The sequence below is a fragment of the Nelumbo lutea genome, chromosome 2 (genome assembly GCF_056320005.1).
Source record: "Nelumbo lutea isolate HS-2025 chromosome 2, American lotus-T2T, whole genome shotgun sequence".
In the NCBI taxonomy this organism is placed as follows: domain Eukaryota; kingdom Viridiplantae; phylum Streptophyta; class Magnoliopsida; order Proteales; family Nelumbonaceae; genus Nelumbo; species Nelumbo lutea.
The window spans coordinates 70564752-70591643 of record NC_142685.1 but is presented as its reverse complement, the minus strand read 5'-3'; the positions used below and the strand labels follow the sequence as shown (position 1 = coordinate 70591643).

At 41.5% G+C, this 26892-nt stretch overlaps 1 protein-coding gene across 8 annotated transcripts in view; it reads left to right on the top strand.

Moving 5' to 3' along the window:
- Positions 1 to 26892, top strand: part of LOC148871441 (FAD-linked oxidases family protein) — a 119415-nt gene that overhangs the window by 54274 nt on the left and 38249 nt on the right. For all 8 annotated transcript variants that reach the window (XM_088969565.1, XM_088969569.1, XM_088969563.1 and 5 more), the window contains exon 11: positions 4780 to 4854. In XM_088969565.1, coding sequence (XP_088825691.1) covers positions 4780 to 4854 — 75 coding nt within the window. The remainder of the gene's footprint in view (positions 1 to 4779; positions 4855 to 26892) is intronic.

Here is a 26892-nt window from a genome sequence, read left to right as displayed (position 1 = left end):
TAGTCTGTTTGGTGCGGGACAAGGATTCATCAAAATTTTCATACCCAGATGGTCCAAACCTCACTCGTAAGGCTTCGGTGAAGTCCATCCAAGTAGTCTAGGGGTGTGTTTTTGGGTACCATTGGTACCACATAATGGCACTCTCCATCGAGGTTGATAGAGCCAATAGGAACTCGTTGGTGCACCGGGGTCTCATGATATTCAAAATACCATTCAGCCCGATAAATCCAAGGTACCGGATCATCACCTGAATAAACTAGGAATATGATCTTCGTCATCTTGCCTGGGATGATCCCGCCACGTCTACCCGCGCTGCTTTTGGATCCTGCCGCTTCTGGTTCCCTCGCCATGGGTGTGGATAGTCGCTCGAACTGCCCCACCAGTGCCAACAAGGTCTCCTTGATGTCCTTCAGTTCTGGTGTGGTTCGGTGAACTTCTACTTCAATCCGATCAACATGATCATCTACTGTAGTGGATCTCGTATTAGTCATTAGTGCTAGGCTCTGATACTAGTTGATAAGATGACGTTGATATTCTGAAAATCTGAGCTGGTTCGAGGGAGCTCACCCTCCTGAATACAGAGTAGGGTAGAGGAGAGGAAGAAGAGAAAGGAAGAAGAGAGGAGAGATGGAGGAGATCAGTAGGGTTTCATTTTTCATGCCCAGAATCAGTGAGGTAATACAATACTTATACTCTCTCTTCAGCCTCTCCTGCACATGACTTGACTGAGACGGCTAACTAATTGGAGGGATGTGGCCTCCTCACGTAAACAAACCTCAGTGGCGGTTGCACATGGGAGATCGAGTGCTTCTCTCATGCTTGGCCTGGCTGCTGCATGTCGTGGGCCTGGATCTCCTGTGATGAGCCCAAATGGGTAGTCGAGGGCCTATCACAAACCTCATAAAATTTTCCTTTTGAAGGATCAATTTCCATCCCTGTATGCTTTCTCTAACTTGAAAAATGAGCTCATTTCTTCCTTTGTTGTCCCTTCATCTTCTAACACTGGGTTTGGCTAGAATTTGGGTTTGAGAAGGGCTGTTAGAGATATAGATCTGAACAACACCTTGTCCCTCCTGGCTATTCTTGAAAATGTTTTCTTGGACCCCACAAAGGAAGACACCAGAATTTGGACCCCCACCCCCTCGAGCTATTTCTCTTGTGTCTCTTTCTTTAAAGTCTTAACTCAGCCATCCAGCCCTGTAGGTTTATCCTTCCCTGTTAAAGAGATTTGGTGTAAGCTAATTCCTCCTAGGGTTGGGAGTTTTTGTTGGGAAACTTTCTTGGAAAGAATCAATACTAGTGATCTTCAAAGAAAGAGACCGAAGACTTGTTTATCCCCTCATAGGTGTATTCTATGTAAAGTCGATGGGTAAATTGGTTATCACTTGTTGGTTTCTTGCCAGCTTGCCAAAACTATTTGGGAATGGGATTTTTCTCTTATTGGGTGTAGCTGGAATCCCCCTTTGAATGTGCAAAGTCTATTTTCTTCTTCTTACTTCAGGTGGCATTTGAAGAGGGGTAGGACCATGTGGAGCCTAAGAGCTGCTGTATGCTGGACATTGTGGGAAGAAAGGATTTCAAGAATTTTCTCTGAGAAAGAGAGAAACTTTGAAAGTTTGATAGACTTGATTCACATCAGGGTGGTACATTGGTTGAAGTCCTCGGATTTATTCACAGACTTTACAGTGGATGATTTTTTGAGGAAATGGAAAGAGATTGCTAGTTCTGCCCTGGTGAAAATTGGTCTATGTCTATCTTGGACCCCTCCCCCCACTAGTTTTACAAAGTTGAACTTCAATGGCAGCAGTAGAGGGAACCCTGGGCATTCAGGCATTGGGGGTGTGTTTAGGGACGATAATGGAATTGTTTCAGCCATGTTTTCAGGCCCAATTGGGGCAGGTGACTCTCGGGGCTGAGATTTTTGTGGCTTTAGAAGGTGTTCAAAGGGCCAAGGAAATGAATATTAGGAGGCTTGTAATTGAAGGGGACTTGGAGGTGGTAGTAGGGTGGTTGAGAGAAGACAAGGCTGGGTTATGGAACTACACCAATGAAAGGAAAAAATTCAGGTGGTTGGCTAAGGACATGGAAATAAAGTACAACTGGGTGAAGAGATTTGCTAACTCATTTGCAGATGGGTTTGAAAGAATGGTAGGATCCATCTTATGGACGCCAAAAAGATTGCGGAATGGGTGGGCGAATTTCAAAAATTTTCCTACCTTCTCCCAACTGAGAATCGTATTCCCTAAATTTATAATACAATATTCAAGGATCCTACTTGAACCATAATCGAACCAGATCTGAAGCAAAAGGAAAAGGGAGGATTATACCTGATCCAGAGAAGCAGTATCTCCCAAAGTTCATGTTCACGCCCAAAGAAGACACCAAGATCCGCTCCTGCTGAAGATGACACAGTTGTTTGTGGAACGGAACCAGCAGAGTGCGTCCTACACACTGGATCCTTCGCAAGAATCCTCTGGAAACTCTGAACACCGAATCTTTTTCAGTCTTTTCTGCAAGACTGATGTCAAGAATTGATTTCTTGACTTCTTTCTTCTACAAAGATCGAATCTTGCAAGAAGGAATGGCGGCGGCTGGAGGAGAACTCCAAGGACAAAGATGGCTGAATTGCTTCTCTTCTCTCTGGAGTGTGTATGAGATCTAATCTCAATTCGCAGGATGTATTTTTCCTTCAAAAACCCTTACGTTCGAAATCTCTCTCTTTCACTTTGGGTTTCTCCTCTTTTCTTCTTGATTAAGAAAACTCCTAATTAGGAGTTATCCCAATCCAAATCAGTATTTGGATAGGCGATGATCTTAATCCTATCTGCAGATTAAGTTAGCTTACTCCTAATCTTATCAAGAGTTTATCAGATTCAAATCTGATTTGAATTTGGTCTCCCAGAGTGGATAAGGTTAAAGGCCCAATCCTTTTTGCTAACATTAATCTCAGATCCGCTCCATAGATGGGTGATCATATCAGCCCAGCTCGAAATGGGCTTTTTGCCGATTAAGTGTTCAGTGCTTAACTAGTTTCCAATCTCCTGCCCAGTTGGGCTTCTTTGTATGGCGTGGGACCCAAGCATTGATCTACACACCAGCCACATGGGTTCGGCCCAGCCGAATTCACTGAAAAGCTCAGTAAACCCCTGAGCCCATCACATGGACCCTATGGGCCCAACACTTACATTAAGTGGTCCCTGGGCCAAGCCATCTTATAAAAACCCAGGGACTGTGGGCAGGTGCAAGATTAGCCCATCAGGTACTATCCTAAATGGTCTTACACTTAACCTCTCAGCCCTTAATGATCAAGCACTGCCCGAAAAGAGAGGACCTCTCCCTCGGCTGTACATATACATATCATATATAAATTTTGCAAAACAAAATTCCAACGATTGAAATCAACTGCCGGCAGTTTGGTTTCCATCAGAGAGAGTGCCTTCCCGATCATTACCTTTGTCCGACAAAGGGGCTGATCCTGTCACTATGATCACCCACTCAGATGAATTCTCAAACTGCCCCAACATGCCCAGGTTTTGACCCCCGCTAAGGATCTCACTGATTGGCATATCAAAGACAGCCCGATCCGACACCTAGTGAAGTGTCATAATCGAGTCTAGGGGTCAGGTGTAACTTTCCAGTTTTGCCCATCTGTCTCCAAGGTCCAGGGCAATACTGGAAATCTGGTCCGGTTCAAGGATTCAAGTAATCCCATACTGCATGTGCCTTGGGTCTTACCCTGGTGGCCGAGACAGGCCATCCCAACGCTTGGTGGCACACCAGTATCAGCTTTGGCAGGATAAATCTCCCCAGACTTATCCAATGGCTATGAACATTTAAAACTAACACGAGTCTCTATTAGTGTCCAGTTTTAGGGTCTTACACAGAATTATACCAAACAACATGAATCAAACATGCACTTTATTTATTTACACTAAACGTCAAATGTACATCAAATCGGATTGAAGCTAAGGGCATACAAAACTGTCTAACAGGGTTAGCCAAGCAAGGGGTGACTAGAGAATCTTTATTCTGGGCTCAGTTGTAATTTTGGTTTTTTCACTTTGGGGGCTCTTGCCTCTGTTGAGGAAGTTAAAAAAGTTTATCTCCCTTCCTTTGTAATTAATTATTCTGTTTGATTAATGACATTTTTGTTATTGATCAAAAAAGAAAAACTGTGCAATTGACAAAAGAGAAACTCATTGCTCTAATATGAGATAGAAAGATGGGAGCAATAAATGTTCTTCCATTCAGCCTCTCATGGTGTATATAGCCTCTCATTGTATTATGTATGTATATGCATATACTAAGAGATGCAATGAAAGATATGCCCCCATTAGTAAATGTAAAAGACATTAATCTAAACCATTCTTCATCTAGGTTTTGCAACGTGAATGAAGGAAATTTTGCAACCTGTCACTCTATTTTCCTTAAAAGAGGGTACATGGTTTGCTTCCAAAAATTGGATGCAAACTTTGCACTGATTGCACTCAAAATAGTTACAATTTTTTTGATTGATGTAACTAAAAAGATATTTTTTTTTTGGTTCTCTTTTTACCACTCACGCTAAATAAATAACATTAAACTTGTAATGAGGTTTGCACCCATCACAACCAGTAGAACAAATGCTATCTGTGCAAAACCAAACCAACTTTGCATTGTACTCTTTTGACACTATGTTCATTCACATTAATACATATTAGTTTTTGCACTCAGTACAAATGCAGCCTAATGTTTTGACATGTCCGTGCAATTCATTCAGTAAATTCAATAACATTGCAGGTTGCAATGTGCAATTTTCCCACAATCAAAGATGCGGCTGATGTAGCTATTGCCACTATGCTTTCTGGGATACAGGTAGGGTTTCATCTGCAAATCTCTCTTTCTTGTAAGTTGAATATGGTCTATCATACTCTAACTAACATTTACCATATTTTCTCTATGGGGCCTTCAATGTAGTTGTATTTTCTTAAGAAACCATATTCTCCCTGTCAACATAACCCATTATCTGTTAAGAAACAATAAGATTTAGTTCAAATATATGGGAAAGACAATGTGGTTGGAATAAGGTCAGACAAAAAATCTTGAGAGACAATGGTCATGCATATACAATTTGCAAATGACATTATATTAGTTTGTAAAGATGCAATGGAAATTGGAGCTTGGAACATGCAACTTCTAATAAACCGCTTTAGGAAATCTAAAATTTGAAGGTTTTTTCGCCTCAAAAAATAGTTGAAGATTAATATTAGAAAGGAGTTGTATTATATATCTGAATATTGGGGTGGATTTAGGAAGGTTTTTATAGTCTGAATAAGAAGAAAGGAAAAGAAGATAGCAGAGAAAGACAGAAATTGGAGCAATAATAATGTGAGTGGCAGCTCCAACTCTATCTTATATAATAGGGTGTCATAAAAGGAGGTGAAGTTACAATAATACCCTTGGTTACCTAAAAGAAGAAAAGTACATGTACAAATACTTCCAATGGGAGAAATAGTGGAAGCCTAATTTTTTTCAGAAGATGAGCTGGCTGCAACATTAGTTGTGTTGAACTTCTTCCCTAGCTTTCCCTTGAATTTCTTGGGTTTATCAATAAGATCCCAACAACTTCTCATTTGTATACCATGATCTTCCACAATGAGTAAAGCACTGATTTTACTTTTATCATCCTGATCACCCTTTTTACTAGAGTCTGCTTTCTTGTGGTTTCCTCAACACAAGGTCCAATGGCTCTCCATGAAGAGGATTCATAATGGTCCTACTCTCCTCATACTGCATCAAAGCATGCAACTCCTGTAGGTTATAAAGTTCCTTGCTACCAATAATCTGAACTATGATTCAAATCTGCTAAGAAGGAAAACACACATTTCTTTGTTTCCAACTTCTTATAAGCTTGAGCATCTTTCTTACCCTCCCAATCAATTGCTTGATATTGATCAAGCTCTTTACACAAAGTTGTAAGAGCAGACTAATATGTGAAAAGGATTCTTTCCCCTTGTTTGCAAGAAGATGATTCCACCTACACTTCAAACACCAGAGCATAGTGACTCTGTTTAGCATAGTTTCCTTAGCCTACTCCCTATATCTCCCTAGTAGTTTGAAGCCATATAAAATTCTTTCTTTTTGTCAAATGCATATATAGTTTTCTTGCTCCCATTTTTCATATTCAGCACCCTTTTCACTTTCTCAATTGGCTCTTTTATTCATCCTGTTTGATATCCCAGTTTCTAATGTGGACAGACAAGCAAGTTACATACTTCAAGCGAATAGCAATAAGCACAACAATACAAAGCTGAAAACAACAAAAATAAACTGGATTTCTACAAATTTCAGAACTGAACCAGGAGTAGAACTTTTGTAATAATGGCATCAAGCTAGTTGGGGCTGAACTAGCTGGGGCTGAACTACAACAAGGTGCCAAATGGGTTGACTCCTCAAAACCCAATCTCCTAATACTTGAAAATCCTAGTTGGGGCTGAACTACAACTCAAATAAAAGAGAAAGAACCAGAAAACCTCCCATAGAACCAACCCCCTTTTCTTTTATAAGACTTAATGGCTTTCTCAGAAGTCACCTAAAATATTTATACAGAAGCCCCTAGAATACCCCTCCTTCACAAACAACTCCTTGTGAGCAAAAATTAATTTCAAGCAATCCCCAAAAGATAACTTTTATTACAAAAACACCCAAGAGAACCAAAACCCAAGAGATGTGCACACATCTACCCCTAACGAGAATCTAAATTATAAAATGATGAAAATACTTAAATACCCCTAGGCCAAATTGATAACAAAGCTACCCAAGAACAACTATTTAGGGTCTTACTTCAAAACATTTGGCATCAAGGGTTTATCATTCTTGTCGGGTCAAAAAGAGCTCAACGTGTGAGCAGCATTTTTAATAGCCTTGAACTAGTCTCCTTCTAGTTCAACCCATTTTTAGTTGCTCAAATAGAACAATTATTTGAGCAGCATTTTTGGTTTCCCTTTCCACTTGACCAAGAACCTAAAATAGGTCCCATTTCGAGTGTTGATGATTCAAACATCTTCTACTTACTCAAACTCATTAGAACTATTGGTCCTTTGTACTTGTCCTTGATCAACCATTGCTGCTGGTTCTAGATCTTCATGATAATCGAAGAGGTCTGCTACATTGAAAATGGGTGAAATGGACAAACCAGCAAGTAGTTCAATTTCATATGCATTATCCCCAAATTGTCTCGGCACTTGACATTGACCAATCTTTTCCTACTTCAGCCTGTGGCAAGTCCCAATTGAAAACCACTTGGGCCACAAATAAATCTTGACTAGATCATCATCATGAAACTCTTTCATCCGACAGTGCTTATCCTTTGCTTCTTTATACTTTTGATTGCTTCCTTTTAGATTTTTTCATACATTTTCTTGAATTTATCAAAATGGATTCAACTAAAACTTTAGCATCATCACTCATCATGGTAACCCTATTATAGGAACTAGGTCCACAACACCTTTAGGCAATCGACCAAACACAACCATAAAAGGAGTCTTCCTTGTAGATCTGTTAACTAAATCATTGAAGGAAAACTTAGCTTGTGGTAGGATAACATCCCATTGCTTCAAGTAATCTCCAACTAAACTACTCAACAGGTAGTTCTGTATTTGTGGATGAAATGTATTGCTGTATTGTAGGGCAATAGACATGGACTAAATACAACACAAACTCTCATTGCATAAGGTAATCACCGAAACATCAAGACCTGTACAATGGCATAAAACTCAATATCCTAAGTGGAATACTTCCTTCTAGCATCATTGAGTTTCTCACCAAAGTAAGCAACTGGACAGTCTTCTTGGCTAAGGACAGCTCCAATCCCAACATGTGGTGCTTCACATTTAACTTCAAAAAGCTAGTTAAAATTTGGTAAAGCTAGCCCCAAAGCTTGGTCATCTTGTTCTTTATCTCTTAGAAGCTTTTTTCAGCTGCGGGAGTCCATGTAAACTCCCCTCCCCCCCTTTCAATTTAGTAATGGGTGCCACAATAATGCTGAAATTCTTTATAAATCAACGATAATATGTGTCTAGTTCATGAAAACTATAAATTTTAGTAAGGTCTTTAGTGTTGGCCACTCTTGAATAACTTAAACCTTTTCTTGCTCCACTTTAATCCCCTTGGCTGAAGCAAAATACTCAAAAAACACTAACCGGTCTCACAAAATTACACCTTTTCAAATTTATATATTTTTTCTCAAGACTATTAAGACTGCTTTCAAGTGCTCCAAGTGGTTGTCATGATCTTTGTTGTAGACAAGTATGCCATCAAAATAAACTACCACAAACTTCCCCATGAATGATCTTAAGACTAGGCTCATGAACGTCATAAAGGTATTAGGGGCATTAGACAACCCATATGGCATAAATAGCCATTCATAAAGACCTTACTTAGTCTTGAATCCAGTCTTCAACTCATACCATTCTTAGATACGAATTTGGTAGTACCCACTCTAAATCTATTTTTGAAAAGACTTGTGAACCAACCAATGTGTCTAACATATAATCCCGATAGAGTATGGAAAACTTGTACTTAATGGTAATCTTGTTGATAGCATTACTGTCAACACACATACGCTAACCACCATCTTTTTTTGGTGTGAGCAAAGCTGGTACAGCACATGGGCTCAAATTTTCATGAATTAGCCACTTCTTCAACAGCTCTATTACCTATTTGTGGAGCTCCTAATGCTCCTTAGGACTCATTCTATAGTGGGGTAAGTTAGGCAATGCTGCTCCAGGCTTATAAATCTATGTTATGTTGCACATCCCTTAATGGAGGAAGGTGATTGGGTAATTCCTCAGGCATGACATCAGCATACTCATGAAGTAGCTTCTTCACCTTGTCCAGAACAGGTGTTTCTTTGCTAACTTCTTTTGTAACCAACACATAAACAACATCCAAATTCCCATCTACTTCAACCAATTTATTTGAGGTGAAGAGGGTTGTGGTTGGCTTAGTTTCTTTCTTTTGAAATGAATAAGTTGTATTGGTATAGAAGTTATCTTCTTATTACCTTTCACAAGAGTTATATGTATTTTTTTCATAATGAACAGTCTTACAATCATATTGCCATGGGCAACCCAAAAGAATATGGCATGCATTCATTGGAACATCATCCAACCAAGCAAACTCTTCAAATGTGTTACCAATAGAAAAATTAACTAAACATTTTCAAGAAACTCTTACCCCATTCCTTTGTTGAACTACAAAATGTGATATGGTCGAGGGTGTTAAATAGTCTTGAGCTGCAACTTAACCACCATCTCTTAAAATACAAGATTTCCACTACTCATGCTATCAATAATTAGTTTACACAACTTCCCATCAGTTGTACATGTTCTAAAGATATTCTTTCTCAATCAGTCCTGGGTAGTGGTTTTCAAGGTGCAACCATAGAGTGTCGTACCACTAGCACTTCACCCTCAACTTATCCTTCCATGTTTTCTCCCTCTAAGGCATTAGATTTAGTAGCTTCAACAACTTGTCATTCCTCAATATGGCCTATATCATCCTGCTGCTCTTGTTTTTTCTTTTTTTGAAAAGGTAAGGTAAAATTTTATTAATCAAAGGAAAAGCATACAACACTGCTCACTGTACAAGAGATTGTACATTGGAACAATGTCCCAACTCCATACACCTGAAACATCTAATAGTAGATTGTCATTGGCTGCTTTTTGTTGCATTTAAGGTTCCTTAGACTATAGGTCATGTTTGGTTGATCACACATCCCTACCAGCCCCAACACTTTGACCCACTGATGAAGATGTACCTTGAACAGCAATTATTTTCTACTCCGAGCTTTGATTCAAGTGAGCTTCAACCTTCAAAGCTAACTAATATGCATCCTTGACATTATACGAGCAATGAAGACTGACTTGATATTGTATTGGCTACCTCAAACCATTGATCATAGTCCAGTGGTAAGAATTGTGATTTCAGCTTCTTCTTCATTCTTCCCCAAAAACTAACTTTTCAAGGCTTTCCCACACATCTTTGTTGTTACAAGTTTCACCTTTCCTTTTTCATTCATATTCTTCCAATGAAAATAATTTTCAATGTTGTCTAACCAGTCCAAGAACTCTTTAGGTTCCAACTCACCATTAAACTCACTAATATGAAGTTGAACACCATGACCTTGATTGGATATAAATCTTGCAGTATTTAATCTTTCCATTGTTGGCTGTTATTCTTTTTATACAGATCATCTAACTCAATGTCCTCTTAATTTGACTTTTCACTAGCAATATTAGTGGATTGTCCATCAACTCTAGGAGCTTTTCTTTTTCTTCCCAGCCCCAAATCACTTGCTATGTCACTATCCTTAGCAGTATTTTGGGCTACGAGTTGAGCAAGACATTCAATCTATTCTATTACAGTCCTCTTATAGCCCCTTAGGATGTCTCTACTAATAAGCCCGGAAAAGGCGACCAGCCCAACTTCGGATCAGGTGTGCGACACCACTTTTGAAGTTCATTTACATGCTTCGTCCATGTCAGGGGAATTGAACAAGAAATCAAGAATCAGTTAGCTGTCATTATCTACCCTCTACGTGAGGTTATAAATATCTTGGAATAATCAGTATGAAGGCAACGAGAAACCCTATTCCCTTTTTCCTCCTTACCCTCTATCTCTTCCTCCTCCATTTCAAGGGGGTGAGCTCCCTCGAATCAGCTCCTGTTGTTTGTGAACTAGTTCAGAAATAAAGGACCTATCAATTGGAGTCGAGCTTAGCAATGCCTAGCACTAGACCAATGGCGATGGATGAACGAATTGGTCGGATTGAAAGGGGGAGGGGGTTCAACAAACCAACAAAGAGTTGCAGGACATCAAAGAAACGATGTCTCCACTGGTTGGCCAGTTTGAACGAATGTCGGCAGCACCCAAGGATTCGGAGCAAGAAGGATCTAACAGCAGTGGAGAACGATAGATGGGAGCCTTTCCAGTCAAGGATGCTAAAATCGTCTTCCCTACCTACGCAGGTGATGATCCTGTACCTTGGATTTATCGAGCCGAACGGTATTTTGAGTTTCACGAGACCCCTGCTAACCAACGGGTGGCCATTGCTTCTATCCACATGGATGGGGAAGCCATTTTATGGTATCAATGGTACTGCAAAACCCATCCTCAGGCCACCTAGTTGGACATCACCAAGGCGTTATGTGTGAGGTTTGGCCCCTCTAGGTATAAAAATTTCAATGAATCCCTTTCAAGGCTGAGACAATCTGGAACCAGGAGAGAATACCAGGAGTTTGAATGACTTGCTACCCGTGTTCATGGGTGGCCGGAGGCAGCCTTGGTCGGTTGTTTTATGGGAGGACTTCAAGAGGACTCCAAATTAAGGTAAACGCCATGCAGCCATCCACATTAATAGCCACAATCGGTTTAACCAAGCTCTAGGAAGAGAGGCTAAATAGGCTGAGAAAGATCAGCCGACCCACACCACCTACAACCGGCCAAATACTGAAAACTCTTCCATCCAAGACCGTACCCAACCTAGGCCCACTTTTACCAACTCCTAACACCAACCCTACAAAAAATCAGGAATTATGACCCTCCCCTACCAGAAGTTGTCGTGGACCGAAATGCAAGCTCGACATGAGAAGGGCCTTTTCTACGATTGTGACGACAAATTTGTTTTGGGTCATAAGTGTAAGGCCCAACAAGTGTACCTCTTGCATGTAGAGGAGGAAGGAGAGCCAGGGAAAGATCCAGATGGCCTAACCGAAACAGTTAAGGTCTGTAAAGAGACTGGGCCGAATGGGCCCTAACAGCCTTTCGTGTGATATCCTTTATTTTATCTTTTATTTTATGTTGATGGGCCTCACTTAACGGGCCTGGTATTTGTTCTTATTTTATTTTCTTTATGTAACTGCCAAACTGGCCGCCCACTTAAGGGTATACTTGTCATCATCAATTTTTTAGAGATTAATAAAATAGGGTTAGAGGAGAAGGGTGATTAAGTCGACTTCTTCTTCTCTTACCTCTTCCCTTCGCCATCTTCCTCTCTTATACAGTTATTCAGATCTGTTTTATTCTGCTAATCACTAAGTTTAATCTTGATATTAGAGGACTGATTTACATCTTGGTATCAGAGCAGGTTCAGTTCCTCTTCCTTCTTTTTCTTTGTTCTTGTACATTCTAAAATCAAGAGAGTGTATGGAGAGATAGGTTCTCTATAGTATAGAAAATCACTTGCCTGGTTAGTAGAAGGGTTTGGAGAGTTTAGTTCTGGCCAGATTTTGCCAAGAAGTGACGTTGTTTTCTTGCTGCTCAAAACCCTAGCCGACTAGAGATTTTCGAGGTTACCAGGAAAGGTGAAGCTTGGGTGTGGCGCTTTGTGCTTGGAAGGTGTCTTGTGAGTGCTAAAGGAGGGCGGTTCAGGTTTGGAAGAGTTTGGGTTAGTCTGGTAGGTGCGGCAGTGTCTTCTCTCTTCCTTCCATCTGTTGGACAGAGCAAAACCCTAGTTTTTCAAGCACCCAAGTTCTGGTTTGACTTCAAGTAGGTTTACATAGTCAAAATTTCCTGTTCTTTGATTTCCGTTTGATTAATGGAGGCATACGGAAGTGAGTTCAAGCAGGTGCTAGTTTTTCGACCTGCTTCAGTAGATTTCGTTTTGACTGGTGTTACCACAATTAAGCTAGATGGGACGAACTATCTTGCTTGGGCATAGTCTATAAAAATCTATGTTTGTAGTAAAGGAAAACACGGGTATCTCACAAGCAGCAAGGTGAAACCCGAAGAGATAGACCCTGAATTTGAAAGATGGATGCAAGAGAACTATACTGTTATAGGATGGTTAGTCAACTCTATGCAACCCCATATAAGCCAGCACTATCTCTGGATGTCTTCGGCTAAGGAGATATGGGACAGTGTAACTGAGATATTCACAGAAACTGAATGTAGCCAGAGCATACAAATTGAAAAGTGATGTGAAGAACCTGAGACAGGGGGAGAAGAGTGTGGCAATCTACTACTCTATACTAAAATCCCTATGGCAGGAAATTGATGTTATGGAGATAGTGGTATGGGAGAGTGAAAAGGATGCTGAAATGTACAGAAAGCTAGTGGAGAGAAATAGGGTGTTTGAGTTTCTCACTGGACTCAACCCTGAGTTTGATATTATTAGACAAAACATTTTGGCCAGGGATGAGGTTACTCTTTCACAGGCATATACTATGATAAGTAGTGAGGAGAGTAGGCGGCAGGTGCAGTTGCAGAGTCCATCTACAGAACATTTTGCACATGCGGAATGAAACCGAAGGGCCCTACTGAGAAAAGAGAGCAGATATGTGAATATTGCAAGAAACCACGGCATACAAAGGACACCTGCTGGAAGCTTCATCCTGAACTTCTTCCTGATAGGTTTAAGAACAATAATAACCCTAAGAAGGGCAGTCAAGTGGGAAAATCCAAGACTGCTAATGCTGCTACATTGCCTGAAGGGGGAAGTAAGGAAAGCGAAGAAAAATCAACTATTGAGCAGTTGGCTGCAATGAAGCTGAATTTTGAGAAGTATGGGAGGCTCCTAAATCACCTGGAAGCTACGGTTTCTTCAACTCACCCTTCCAATAGTACATCATCTTCATCGGCTTTTGCTCACTCAGGTACTCGTGTTTCTGCGAATCATGCTTCAGCTTCAGGTAATCATAAAATCCCTTGGATTATTGATTCCGGTGCATCAAACCATATGACCAGCCTATCTAACCTGTTTTGCTCATATCTCCTCCTCTCTGGGAAAGAGAAAATATCCCTTGCCGATGGGTTCCTTGCCCCCATCTCTGGTAAAGGTGATATAAAGACCTCTGACACCCTGTTCTTATCTTCTGTTCTTCATGTCCCTAAGCTTAACACAAACCTCTTATCTGTTAGTAGCTTAACAAAGTCAATGAATTGCAGCATAACTTTCATTCCCACTCATTGTGTTTTTCAGGACCTGTAGTCTCGGAGGATGATTGGGAGTGGCCATGAGGCGAACGGAATATACTTGTTGGACACACCGGATCAAGCTTTGGGACCACCTCATGGAGTTGCCTTAGAGTCAATCGTGTCAGAGTCTGTTAACAAAATTTTATTATGCCATTTTCGATTTGGTCACTTGTCCTTTTCTGCTTTGAGTCATCTGTTCCCAGATATGTTTAAAGGAGTGTCTTTTTCGAGTCTTCATTGTGAATCATGTGAGTTGGCAAAGCATTGTAGACATTCCTATTCAATTAGCAATAAAAGATCATTTTCTCCTTTCCATATTGTTCACTCTGATATGTGGGGGCCATATCACATGCCAACCATGGGGGGTTACAGGTACTTTATCCTTTTTATTGATGATTATTCACGTTACACTTGGATTTATCTCATGAAATCCAGGGATGAAGTACCAGCTATTGTGAAAAGTTTTCATGAACTCATCCTCACCTAGTTTAATACCCGTATCAAAATATTCCGTTCTGACAATGCTAAGGAGTATTTTGAGAGAACCCTCTCCACCTATCTTGAAACTTTTGGGGTTATTCATCAAAGTTCTTGTTCCTACACTCCACAACAAAATGGGGTGACGGAAAGAAAGAATAAGCATGTGGTTGAGGTTGCCAGATCCCTCTTATTTGCATCCCATGTTCCTATAAAGTTTTGGGGAGATGTTCTTACTGCTACCTTTCTGATCAACCGTATGCCCTCTCGGGTCCTTGGCTTTAAAACCCCTTTTAGTCTTCTCTTCCCGGATGAGGATCTCTTTTCTCTTCTTCCTCTCCGTGTGTTTGGGTGTACTTGCTATGTGCATATTCAGTCACCAAAGGCACAAGTTTGAACCTAAGGCTCATAAGTGCGTGTTTCTGGGATATGCTTCCTCACAGAAGGGTTATTTCTGTTTTAATCCAGTTCGTGGCACCCGCTTTGTATCTTGGGATGTCACCTTTGCAGAGTTGACTCCCTTCTTTAGTATTCCTCCTGAGGGGGAGAAATCTGATGAGTACTTTGCTATGTTTCCAGTTGTTCCTCTTCCCATCCCTTGTGAGTCCGATAATGGGGTGTCCACCTCTTCCACTAGACCTACCCCTGATGTCCCTGCTCACCCTCCTGCTTCTGCTCCTGCTCTCCAAAGGTGGTACCAAAGGCAGAGATTCAAACATGTGCAGGTTGTTTCCACTCCTTCAGAAGAGCATCTTGCCACTCCCATCATTACTGAGGAAACAGGTCAGTCCTCTACTGACCCATCTCAGACTGTTCCAGACCTTGACCTTTCTATTGCTCTTCGCATGGGCAAGCGGAAGTCTACAATCCATTGTATCTCCAAACACTTATCTTACAGCCTTCTCTCCCCTTCCTACTACTCTTTTCTTGCCTCTGTTTCTTCCCATGTGATACCCAGGTCTGTACCGGAAGCTTTATCTCAAGCTGAATGGAGGGAAGCTATGATGACCGAACTTGATGCATTGCATAAGAATCATACCTGGGATATTGTGGACTTGCCAGAAGGGAAGGAACCAGTGGGTTGTAAATGGGTGTTTACTATTAAATATTACTTTGATGGCTCTGTTGAGAGGTTTAAGGCTCGGTTGGTTGCTAAGGGTTACACCCAAATGTATGGCATTGACTATCTTGAGACATTTGCTCCTATAGCTAAGATAACTTTAGTCAGGGTTTTACTTTCTCTAGCAGCTACTTTTGACTGGCCCCTACACCAGTTCGATGTTAAAAATGCCTTCTTGAATGCAGAACCGCATGAAGAGGTCTATATGTCTCTACCTCCAAGAGTGTATGGGAAAGAAATGAAAGGCAAGGTGTGTAAACTACACAAATCTATTTATGGTCTCAAACAATCTCCTCGAGCTTGGTTTGAGAGATTTCGGGCTGCTCGTCTCTTTTGGCTACATTCAAACACAATCTGATCACACACTGTTCTTGAAGAGAAATGACTCTCTGGTGACCTTGATTGTTTATGTTGATGATATTGTGGTCACGGGTAATGACATTGAAGAGGCCAGTAAACTAAAAGCATTTCTCAACTCTGAATTTGAAATCAAAGATTTGGGAGATCTTTGGTATTTCCTGGGCACTGAAGTTGCTCAATCTAAGGATGGTATATTCATATCTCAGCGCAAATATGTCCTTGATCTTCTTGCTGAAACTGGTAAACTTGGAGCTAAACCCATCTCCACTCTCATTGATCCTAATCATAAGATTTCTACCACAGATGTTGAACTTTTGCCTGATAAGGGAGTGTTTCAGAGACTGCTTGGGAACCTGTTATACCTTTGCATGACTCGGCCAGATATTTCCTATGCAGTCAGTGTTATCAGTCAGTTTATGCATTCTCCCAGAGATACTCATCTAGCTGCTGCAGAAAGGGTTCTGTGCTACTTGAAAGGTACTCCAGGGAAAGGTATTCTATTTGCTAAGCATGGTCACATGAAGCTGGAAGCCTTTACTGATGCAGATTGGGCAGGATGTATTGATGACAGAAGGTCCACCTTTGGTTATTGTGCTCTGGTTGCTGGGAATATTGTGTCTTAGAGGAGTAAGAAACAATCAGTAGTTGCTAGATCCTCAGCTGAAGCAGAATATAGGGCTATGGCTCATGGTGTGTCAGAATTACTATGGCTACAATCCCTTCTAGAGGAATTGGGGGTGGACTACGAGAAACCAATGATGCTCTATTGTGACAACCAAGCTGCTATCAACATTGCACATAATCCTATTCAACATGACAGAACTAAGCACATTGAGGTTGATAGGCATTTCATAAGGGAAAGAGTCTCTTCAGGAGAAGTTTGTTTACCATTTATCTCTTCGGAAGAGAAACTGGCTGATATCTTGACCAAGGGAGTTCCGGGGGAAATTGACACACTATATAAGCAAGTTGGGCATGATTGACATCTATGATCAGCTTGAGGGGGAGTGTAAAGAGACTGGGCCGAATGGGCCCTAACAACCTTTCATGTGATATCCTTTATTTTATCTTTTATTTTATGTTGATGGGCCTCACTTAATGGGCCTGGTATTTGTTCTTATTTTGTTTTCATTATGTAACTGCCAAGCTGGCCGCCCACTCAAGGGTATACTTGTCATCATCAATTTTTTAGAGATTAATAAAATAGGGTTAGAGGAGAAGGGTGATTAATTCGACTTCTTCTTCTCTTACCTCTTCCCTTCGCCATCTTCCTCTCTTATACAGTAATTCAGATATGTTCTATTCTGCTAATCACTAAGTTAAGATATTAGAGGACTGATTTACATCTAGGTCCAACAAAAGGAGGTGGTTCCCGATGTAGAGTACTACACGATTTCCTTACAAGCCTTAGCGGATTGCAAGCCTCACGAACTATGCGGGTCCAAGGACAGGTCCTAGGACGAAGGGTAGCAATATTAATTGATAGTGGGAGCTCTTTGAACTTCATCACCCCTGGATTGACCTGACGACTTGTGCTATCAATTGAACCCATATCCTCGTTTGTTGTTAATGTGGCCAATGGCCACCACCTCACTTGTGAAGGAAGATGTAGGGTAGTAGAACTAAAGGTGCAAGGGCACGTGTTCAATGTAAACCTCCACCCCTTGAAGTTTTTAGGAGTAGACATAGTCCTTAGAGTACAGTGGTTACAATTTTTGGGCTCATTCATGTGCAATTGGGTTGAGCTCACCATGCAATTCACTGTCGGGGGAAACCATGCATTCTTAAGGGTGCCCACTTACTACCCATAGTCGTTGATGCACCCAACTCCATTCTTAAGAGCTGCCAACACAATCACACTCCATTCCTCATGAGCATGGGCTCACTACCTACTGGGTCGAGATCAACCATATCCTCTTCCCCTGATAACATAGGCATTACCACCATCGAAGCCCGCCAATTACAACATCTACTCAACATCTACTTAGATGTTTTCCAAGAACTCTCGACCCTAGCACCTACTGAACTCATGACCACCAGATTCCAATACAACCAGGGGTCCCACCTACTAACATAAGACCCTACAGATACCCCCATTACTAGAGAGTTGAAGGGGAAGCAAATGGTGAAGGAATTATATGACCCAGCAGCAGCTCATTCTCATCACTAGTCGTATTGGTAAGAAAAATGATGGTAATTGGAGATTTTGTGTTGACCTCTTGCCTTAAACAATATTGCAGTAAATACCGTTACCCCATTCCTTTGATTGAAGAACTTTTTGATGAGTTGGGTCAGGCACAGTATTTGTCTAAGTTGGATCTATGGCCGGGTACCATCAGAACTGTGTGCACTCAGAGGACATCCATAAAATAGCCTTTTAATAATTGACGGCTATACTTTTAACTTGTAATTTGACAATAAATATACTTATTTGTTAAATTGACACATTTGGACATCATAAGCAGTGTTTTATAAGGCATGGGAGGTGTACGCCTGGAGGTGCCCCAAAAACACCCTGAGGCGTATGCCAGAGGTGTTGACACCTCTTAGGCGTATGCCACAGGTCAAAGAGGCATGCACCTCATATGCTTTTTTCATGAGGCGTGCTAGAGGCGTAAGCCTCATGCACACCTCATATAAAAAGACAGAAAGAAAAAGAAAGAAAAAAAAGGAAAGGAATGGAAAAGAAAGGGAAGGGAAAGAAAAAGAAAAGAAAAGGAAAGGAAAGGGAAGATAAGATAAGGGGAGAAAGTGGGCAAGGGGGCTTTGCCCCCCAGACCCCCCAATCTCCTTTTCAATGCAGCCTAATTTGGTTTTTTTGTGTTAGGGGGATAAAAAAAATTATTAAAAAATATAAAGAAAAATGGGTTTCTCCTTCCTCTTCTTCCTCCTCATCCCCCCTCCTCTCAAGGAGGCGTACACCTCCTTGTGTTTAGGAGCCTTACGCCTCCTACATTTTGAACTATGTCGCACGCCTCTAGGTAGAGGAACACCTCAAGTCACGCCTTCATGTTTTAAAACATTGATCATAATATGATAATACTACAATTATTTTTGGGCTTGTGTCAATGTAGTATCAGAGCAAGTTCTTTTCTTGGGCTTTCTTCAATGTTCACCTTCTTACCATTATCTTGCTTATATTATTATGGCTACAAAGGATGCGTGTGGTAGAGGCGGTAGAAGACACAACATCTCACTGTAGATGATAGGTCCCTTACTTCTGAACTGGTTCACGAACAACAGGAGCTGGTTCGAGGGAACGATGCATGTAAATGAACTTCAAAGGTGGTGTCGCACGCCTGATCTGAGGGTTCTGGGTTTGGCCTTGGGCTTGTTGGGCCTGGGCCAAAGAGGTTGGGCTGGTTGCCTTGCCAGCCTTACCATTCATCTTTCCATCAAAAACAACCTTGTCCTCAAGGTCAACATTGGGAAACGGTTGTTGTAGTTGTTCGAAATCCTCCTGAAGAAAACTAAAGAGAGGAGAGCTTGAGAGTTCGGCAATGAGGGTTTGAGAATGAGAGTTTCGAACATACTCTCTCTCAGCACCCTAACACTATTTTATTAAGATAGGTTTGAATAATTACAAGGAGGCCCTTAGTTGGGAAAGAATTTACAAAGAACTTAATATAGACAGGATGGGCCCAGAATAAGGCCCATTACAGAAAAACATAAATAACAAGAAAGAATAAACAGCCTCTGGGCCATTCGGCCCATCTTCTCTACACTCCCCCTCAAGCTGGGCATAGATGTCAATCATGCCAAGCTTGTTGGTATCATGCTGAAGTTTTGCCTTGGGAATGCCTTTGGTGAGAAAATCTGCCAACTGTTCTTCAGATGTGATGAAAGGAAGACACACTTCACCCGAAGAGACCTTTTCCCTAATGAAGTGTCGATCAACTTCAATATTCTTGGTTCTATCATGTTGCACTGGGTTGTGAGCAATGTTGATGGCAGCCTAATTACCACAGTACAACATCATTGGCTTGTCATATTCAACCCCAAGTTCTTCCATCAATGATTTTAGCCATAATAATTCAAGAACTCCATGTGCCATGGCCCTGTATTCAGCTTCAGGAGAAGACCGAGCAACAACCGATTGTTTCTTGCTTCTCCAAGAAACAACATTACCAGCCACCAAGCTGCAATACTCAGAAGTAGATCTTCTGTCATCAATGTTTCCGGCCCAGTCAGCATCGGTGTAGGCTTCAAGTTTCAGATGACCATGCTTGGTAAACAGAATACCCTTTCCTGGGGAGCCCTTCAAATAACATAGGATTCTCTCTGCTACTGCCATATGAGTGTCTCGGGGAGCATGCATGAATTGGCTAATGCAACTGACTGCATATGCAATATCTGGCCGAGTCATGCATAGGTACAAAAGTTTCCCAAGAAGTCTCTCAAAAATTCCTTTGTCTTCTAACAATGTCCCTTCTGAGGCTAAGAGTTTATGACTCATATCAATAAGAGTAGCAACTGGTCTAGCACCCATCTTTCCAGTTTCAGAGAGCAAGTCAAGAACATACTTCCTTTGAGAGATAAGAATCCCATCCTTGGATCGAGCCACTTCTATGCCAAGAAAGTATCTCAATTCCCCCAAATCTTTAATCTCAAACTCTGTATGGAGAAAAGATTTTAGATCATGAATTCCTGAAACATCATTACCAGTCACTACAATATCATCTACATACACAATGAGGTATACTGCCAGAGGTCCACTCCTCTTCACAAAAAGAGTATGATCGGACTGTGTCTGCACATAACCAAAGTTAACAAGTGCTGTTCTAAATCTCTCAAACCATGCTCTAGGGGACTGTTTTAGTCCATAAAGAGATTTCTTCAGCCTGCATACCTTCCCTTTCATATTAGTTCCATACATCCCTGGAGGAAGAGACATATAAACCTCCTCATGTAATTCACCATTCAGAAATGCATTCTTCACATCCAATTGATAAAGGGGCCAGTCAAAGTGAGAAGCTAAAGATAGAAGAACCCTCACAGATGTCATCTTGGCAACAGGTGCAAAGGTCTCCAAATAATCAATCCCATATGTCTGTGTATAGCCTTTTGCAACCAGCCTGGCCTTGTACCTTTCAATGGTGCCATCAGCTCGGTATTTGATAGTAAAGACCCACTTGCAACCGACTAGATCCTTCCCTTCAAGCAAATCCACCACTTCCCATGTGTCATTCTTGTGTAGGGCATCGATTTCAGATCTCATAGCATCCCTCCATTCTGGAATCTTAAGAGCTTCTGACACAGACCTGGGAATAGGGTTAGAAGCAACAGAAAGAGAGATAGGCAAAGTATGAAGGTGAAAGCAAACTGTAAGAAAGGTTCTTGGAAATGCAGTGTGCAGTGCACTTCCGTTTTCCTTTCCTAACAGCAATGGGAATATCAAGGTCAGGGAAGGATGACTCCAAAGGTGCTGAAACAGTACCTGTTGTCTCTTCTGTGACTGGAAGTGTATGAGGCTCATGTATTGTAGGAGAAACAACCTGCACATTTCTGGATCTTTGCCTTTGATACACCCTGGGATTGAGGATAGGACGAGGAGGTAAAGAGGGAAGAACACTGGGACAGGGAGAATGGAATGATTGGTCCACCCTTGATACATTTGAAGGAGAAGCAGACACATCAAAAGACTCAACAGGGACAGAAAGAGGAAGAGCAAACACCTGTGACAAATCCTCCCCCTGTGGACAATGTCCTTCTGGAGAGGAACCATAAAAGGGGGAAAGCTCATCAAAGGTGACATCCATTGAGACATACCGAGTGCCAGTCTTTGGATCAAAACAACAATAACCCTTTTGTGTGGGGGAATAACCAAGCAAGATACACTTTTGAGCTTTGGGTTCAAATTTGTGCCTTTGGACACTTGGAACATGTACATAACAGGTGCAGCCAAAGACACGAATAGGAACAGGAAAAAGGTCCTTGTCCGGATGAAGGAGATTGAAGGGAGACTTAAACCCCAAAACCCTGGATGGCATACGGTTTATAAGGTAGGTAGCAGTGAGAACAGCATCACCCCAAAACCTTGTAGGAACATGTGAGGCAAATAAGATACTTCTTGCAACTTCAACAATATGCCTATTTTTCCTCTCAGCAACCCCATTCTGTTCTGGGGTCCTAGGACATGAGCTTTGATGAATAACCCCCATGTCAGAGAGATAGCAGGATAGGTTCTTCTCGAAGTATTCTTTTGCATTGTCAGATCTGATGATTTTAATCCTGGTATCAAATTGGGTTAGAACAAATTCATGGAATTGTCTTACAAGTCTTGGAACTTCATCACGGGATTTCATCAGGAATATCCAAGTGAACCAAGAAAAGTCATTAATAAATAGGATAAAATATTTGTAGCCACCCATGGAGGGTAAGTGGTAAGGCCCCCACACATCAAAGTGCGCAACATTAGAAGGAAAAGATCTTTTATTGCTCAAAGGATAATTGTTTCTACAATGCTTTGACAATTCACAAGACTCACAATGAAGACTGGACAAACTAATTCCCTTAAACAATTCAGGGAATAGATGACTCAAGGCAGAAAAAGACAGATGACCAAAACGACGATGACACAACATAATCCGACTAACAGACTCTGAAGAAACAGATCTGAGAGCAACATTCCCATGATGATCAGTGCATTGTCCCGGAGTATCAAGCAGGTATATTCCGTTCGCCTCATGGCCACTCCCAATCACCTTCTGAGACTCCAAATCCTGAAAAACACAGTAGGAAGGAAAAAAGTTTACACAACAGTTTAGTGACTTGGTTAAACTACTTACAGACAACAAATTTGTATTTAGTTTAGGTACATGAAGGGCAGAATGTAGGAACAAGGAATCCATAGCCTTGATGGTTCCCTTACCAGAGAGAGGGGCAAGTGAACCATCAGTTAAAGTGATTTTATCACGTCCAGGAAGCAAGTCATATGAAACAAACAAGGTAGAAAGATTGGTCATATGGTCAGAAGCACCTGAGTCAATAATCCAAGGGATCTTGAGATTACCTGAAGTGGTAGCATGATTGGCAAAAGCCCTTATACCTGAATGAGCAAATGCAAAAGAAGCAGAATTTCCTGAAGGGTTGGAAGGAGAAGTCACATCACCCAGCTGGCTGATCATCTTCCCAAACTTTTCATATTCTGCTCTCATGGTTGCCAACTGTGCAGAAGCAGACATCTCTTCACTATCTGGCCCGGCAGCTATATTTGCACTTCCTGATCTTTTACTATCATGTTTTTTCTGAAACCGAATGGGAACAAGATTAGGATGTAGTTTCCAACACTTGTCTTTGGTGTGCTTCGGCTTCTTGCAGTACTCACATATAACTTCTTTCTTTCCTGTGCCACCAGAAGTTCCAGCATTCCCTTTAGGTTTAACCCCCATATTGGCAAAGTGATCACTAATATCAGCCCCTTAAACCTGGGCAACCCTTCTGCTCTCTTCACTACTCACCAATGCATAAGCTTGTGACAATGAGACATACTCCTTGGAAAGAATATTCTGTTTTGTGATATCATATTCTGGGTTTAGTCCAGTTAAGAACTCAAATACCCTGTTCCTTTCAACCAATTTTCTGTAGGTCTCTGCATCATTGGTGGTGTCTTAAGTTACAGCTTCTATTAGGTCAATCTCTTGCCATAGAGACTTCAGGGTTGAGAAATATACAGCAAGAGGCTTCTCCCCTTGCCTTAAATTCTTTACATCACTTCTCAATTTATATGCTCGGGCCACATTGAGTTTTTGGGAATAGGTTTCTGCAACACTGTCCCAAATTTCCTTTGCTGAATTCATCCATAGGTAGTGTTGGCTAATTTGTGGCTGCATTGAGTTCACAAGCCACCCAATGACAGTGTAATTTTCTTGCATCCACTTCTCGTATGATGGATCATCTGCTGGGGGAGCCTTCTTACTCCCAGAAATGAACCCCCACTTTCCTCTACTACATACATAAATCTTTACTGATTGTGACCATGCCAGATAATTAGTTCCATCTAGTTTAACTGTGGTCACAGTCAATAAGGAATCACTTGAAGTCCCCTGAACTAGTCCATATTCAGCACCACTTTTGTTTTCAATCTCTGAGGAGTACATCATGTAAACACTTCAAATATGATTTCAGATGACTTCTACAAGTATACTGAATGAGGACGAGCAAGAACTGAGTTCAGCCGACCACAAGAAGGCAATACACTGAGTTCAGCCGACCACAAGAAGGCAATACACTGAGTTCAACCTTCAAGAAGTAATCAGAAACTTCTAGGCACTGAGCACTCAGCCAAAGTACCTTTTCAACCTTCAAGAAGTAAATACCAATTGGTATTGCTGAAAAGGCCTTTTTACAAACACAGTGTGGGCAATAGAGACAACCCCACTGTCAAAAAAGAAAAAAGGCCTCAAGAACAATTCGTACAGCCCCCCAAAAACAGCCAAATATAAGTAACAATCCACAGCCTTGTTACAAGGATGTTTCGGCAGTTTTGACAATCCAAGAAGGAGTGAAAACAGCCCAGAAATTTCTGGGTTAAACCAGATTCAATGGCAACCGAAGGTAGTACAGAACAACCAGAAATTTTCGGACACTTCAACAGTCCAAACACATCAGAAAATAACCCAGAAATCTGAGCACAACTTACAGTTTCGAGCTTCAAACCAGAACCGAGTTGTTCCCCTTCCATTTTTTTTTCTCTGATTCTTCCTGGTCACCGAACCACTTCTCCAAGAGATTCTAGTCTTGGGCACTTCCAATGACCTCCAAGAATCAGGCAACACAAGCCTAAGCTTCCAGCCCTAGAATATTGAAGTTCAGGCCTGCTTTGATACCATGAAGAAAACTTAAGAGAGGAGAGCTTGAGAGTTCGGCAATGAGGGTTTGAGAATGAGAGTTTCGAACATACTCTCTCTCAGCACCCTAACACTATTTTATTAAGATAGGTTTGAATAATTACAAGGAGGCCCTTAGTTGGGCAAGAATTTACAAAGAACTTAATATAGACAGGATGGGCCCAAAATAAGGCCCATTATAGAAAAACATAAATAACAAGAAAGAATAAACAGCCTATGGGTCATTCGGCCCATCTTCTCTCTACACCTCCCAGGTTGCATCTTCGGGAGGGAGATTATGCCACACTACCAAGGCCTGTCTTCGATTCTTCTTACCATGTTTCACCCATCTGAAGTCCTTAACCCTTTGAGGCTCCCATATCAACTCCCCTTCGTCAGTGAACTGGGGAAGGGTGGGGCTCACCTTGTCTGTGGAAGCCAAGAAAGGCTTCACTAGGCTGACGTGAAAAATTTGGTGCAATTTAGATTCAGAAGGAAGGTTTAATCAATAGGCTACTAATCCAATGCTCTCTATCACTTGGAATGGTTTGAAGTATTGTGGACTCAACTTCTGTGAGGGGAGGGTTTGCTGTGATGTTTGCCTATAAGGTTGAAGCTTCAAATCAACCCAGTCATCCTTAGAAAATTCTAGTTCACGGTGTTTCCTATTATACGCCATTTTCATACATTGTTGGGCTTGTTGAAGATGGAACTTGAGAAGCCTTCAATATGTGGTTCCGGTTGATAACTGCTCATCTACCTTTGCCACTATGGTCGTAACCCACTCATAGGGAAGGGTTGCAGGGGAGGGGGGGGATGGTCCCGGCTGATCCTTGATAAGTTGTATTATAGCATTATTTGTCCCATGGTAGCCAGTGGACCTAATGTTTGGGCTTTTCCCCAACAAAACACCTTAGATAGGTTTCTAAGCACTGGTTGACTACCTCCAATTGGCCATTAGTCTGTCGATGATAACTAGTGAAGTAATTGTACCCCTGTGCTGAGAAGTAGGCCTCCCAAAACTTTCTCATGAAGAGTGGGTCCCGATTTGTGAGTATAGACTGTGGGGTGTTGTGGAGTTTAGCCACCTCTTGTATAAAAGCACGAACAACTATGGCTGTTGTATAAGGATGAGGGAGGGTGATGAAGTGTGCATATTTACTCTGATCCACCACTACTAAAACTACTGATTTCTCATTGGACTTAGGTAACTCGATGATGAAGTCCATGGTGATTTCTTTCCAGACACGGTTGGGTGTGGATATGGGCTGTAACAACCCAGCGGGGGTATGAATGTTGTATTTCCGTTGTTGGCAGGTCGCACACTTGGCTACATGTTCATGTATCATGTGTTTCATGCCCCTCCAGTAATAATGAGTCGCCAATCTTTTATAGGTGCATAGAGCCCCTGAGTCCCCCCCCCTGGTGAGTCATGAAAGAGCTATGTGTTGGGATTTATACCTTGGGTGTTGATGCAAGGTCGTGGTGATATTGGGTCGATAGTTGGAGGTGTAATTGAAGATGGGTTGTGACATGTAGGGGTGATCATTTCAGCCCGGCCCGGAAATTCCGGGCTGGGGCCTGGGTTTTGTGTTCAGGCTCGGCCCAGGCCCCGGGCCCATATCAAGCCTGCAAATTTTAGGGCTGGGCTTGGGATTAATACTTCAAGCCCGGCCCGGGCCCAACCCACATATATTTAAACTTACACATTTTGTGTATAATGTATACATGTTATTTTACATTATATTATATATTTTATATATAAATATTATAACATGACATGTATAATTTATATTGTATGTAATATTTTATATTATATAATATATAAAATAAAAGTTTATATGCATGTTATGTCATTTAATATAAAATATTATAGATATGTAGTGTTTTATATATGAAAGACATTGGCCCGGAATCAAGCCCGGCCCGGCCTGGGCCCATGTAGACCTGGGCTAGGGCTTATGTTATAGTTCCGGGTCGGGCCGAGCTCGGGCCTAAGCTATAGCCCTTATCGTAAGTGCAAAGCCCGGCCTAACCCATGATCACCCCTAGTGATAGGCCCAGTAATTGAAGATCTTCTGATTGGGAGAGGGCATTTGCCACCACGTTGGAGGGTCTAGGCTTGTATTCGATTTTGAGGTCATAGCCCAG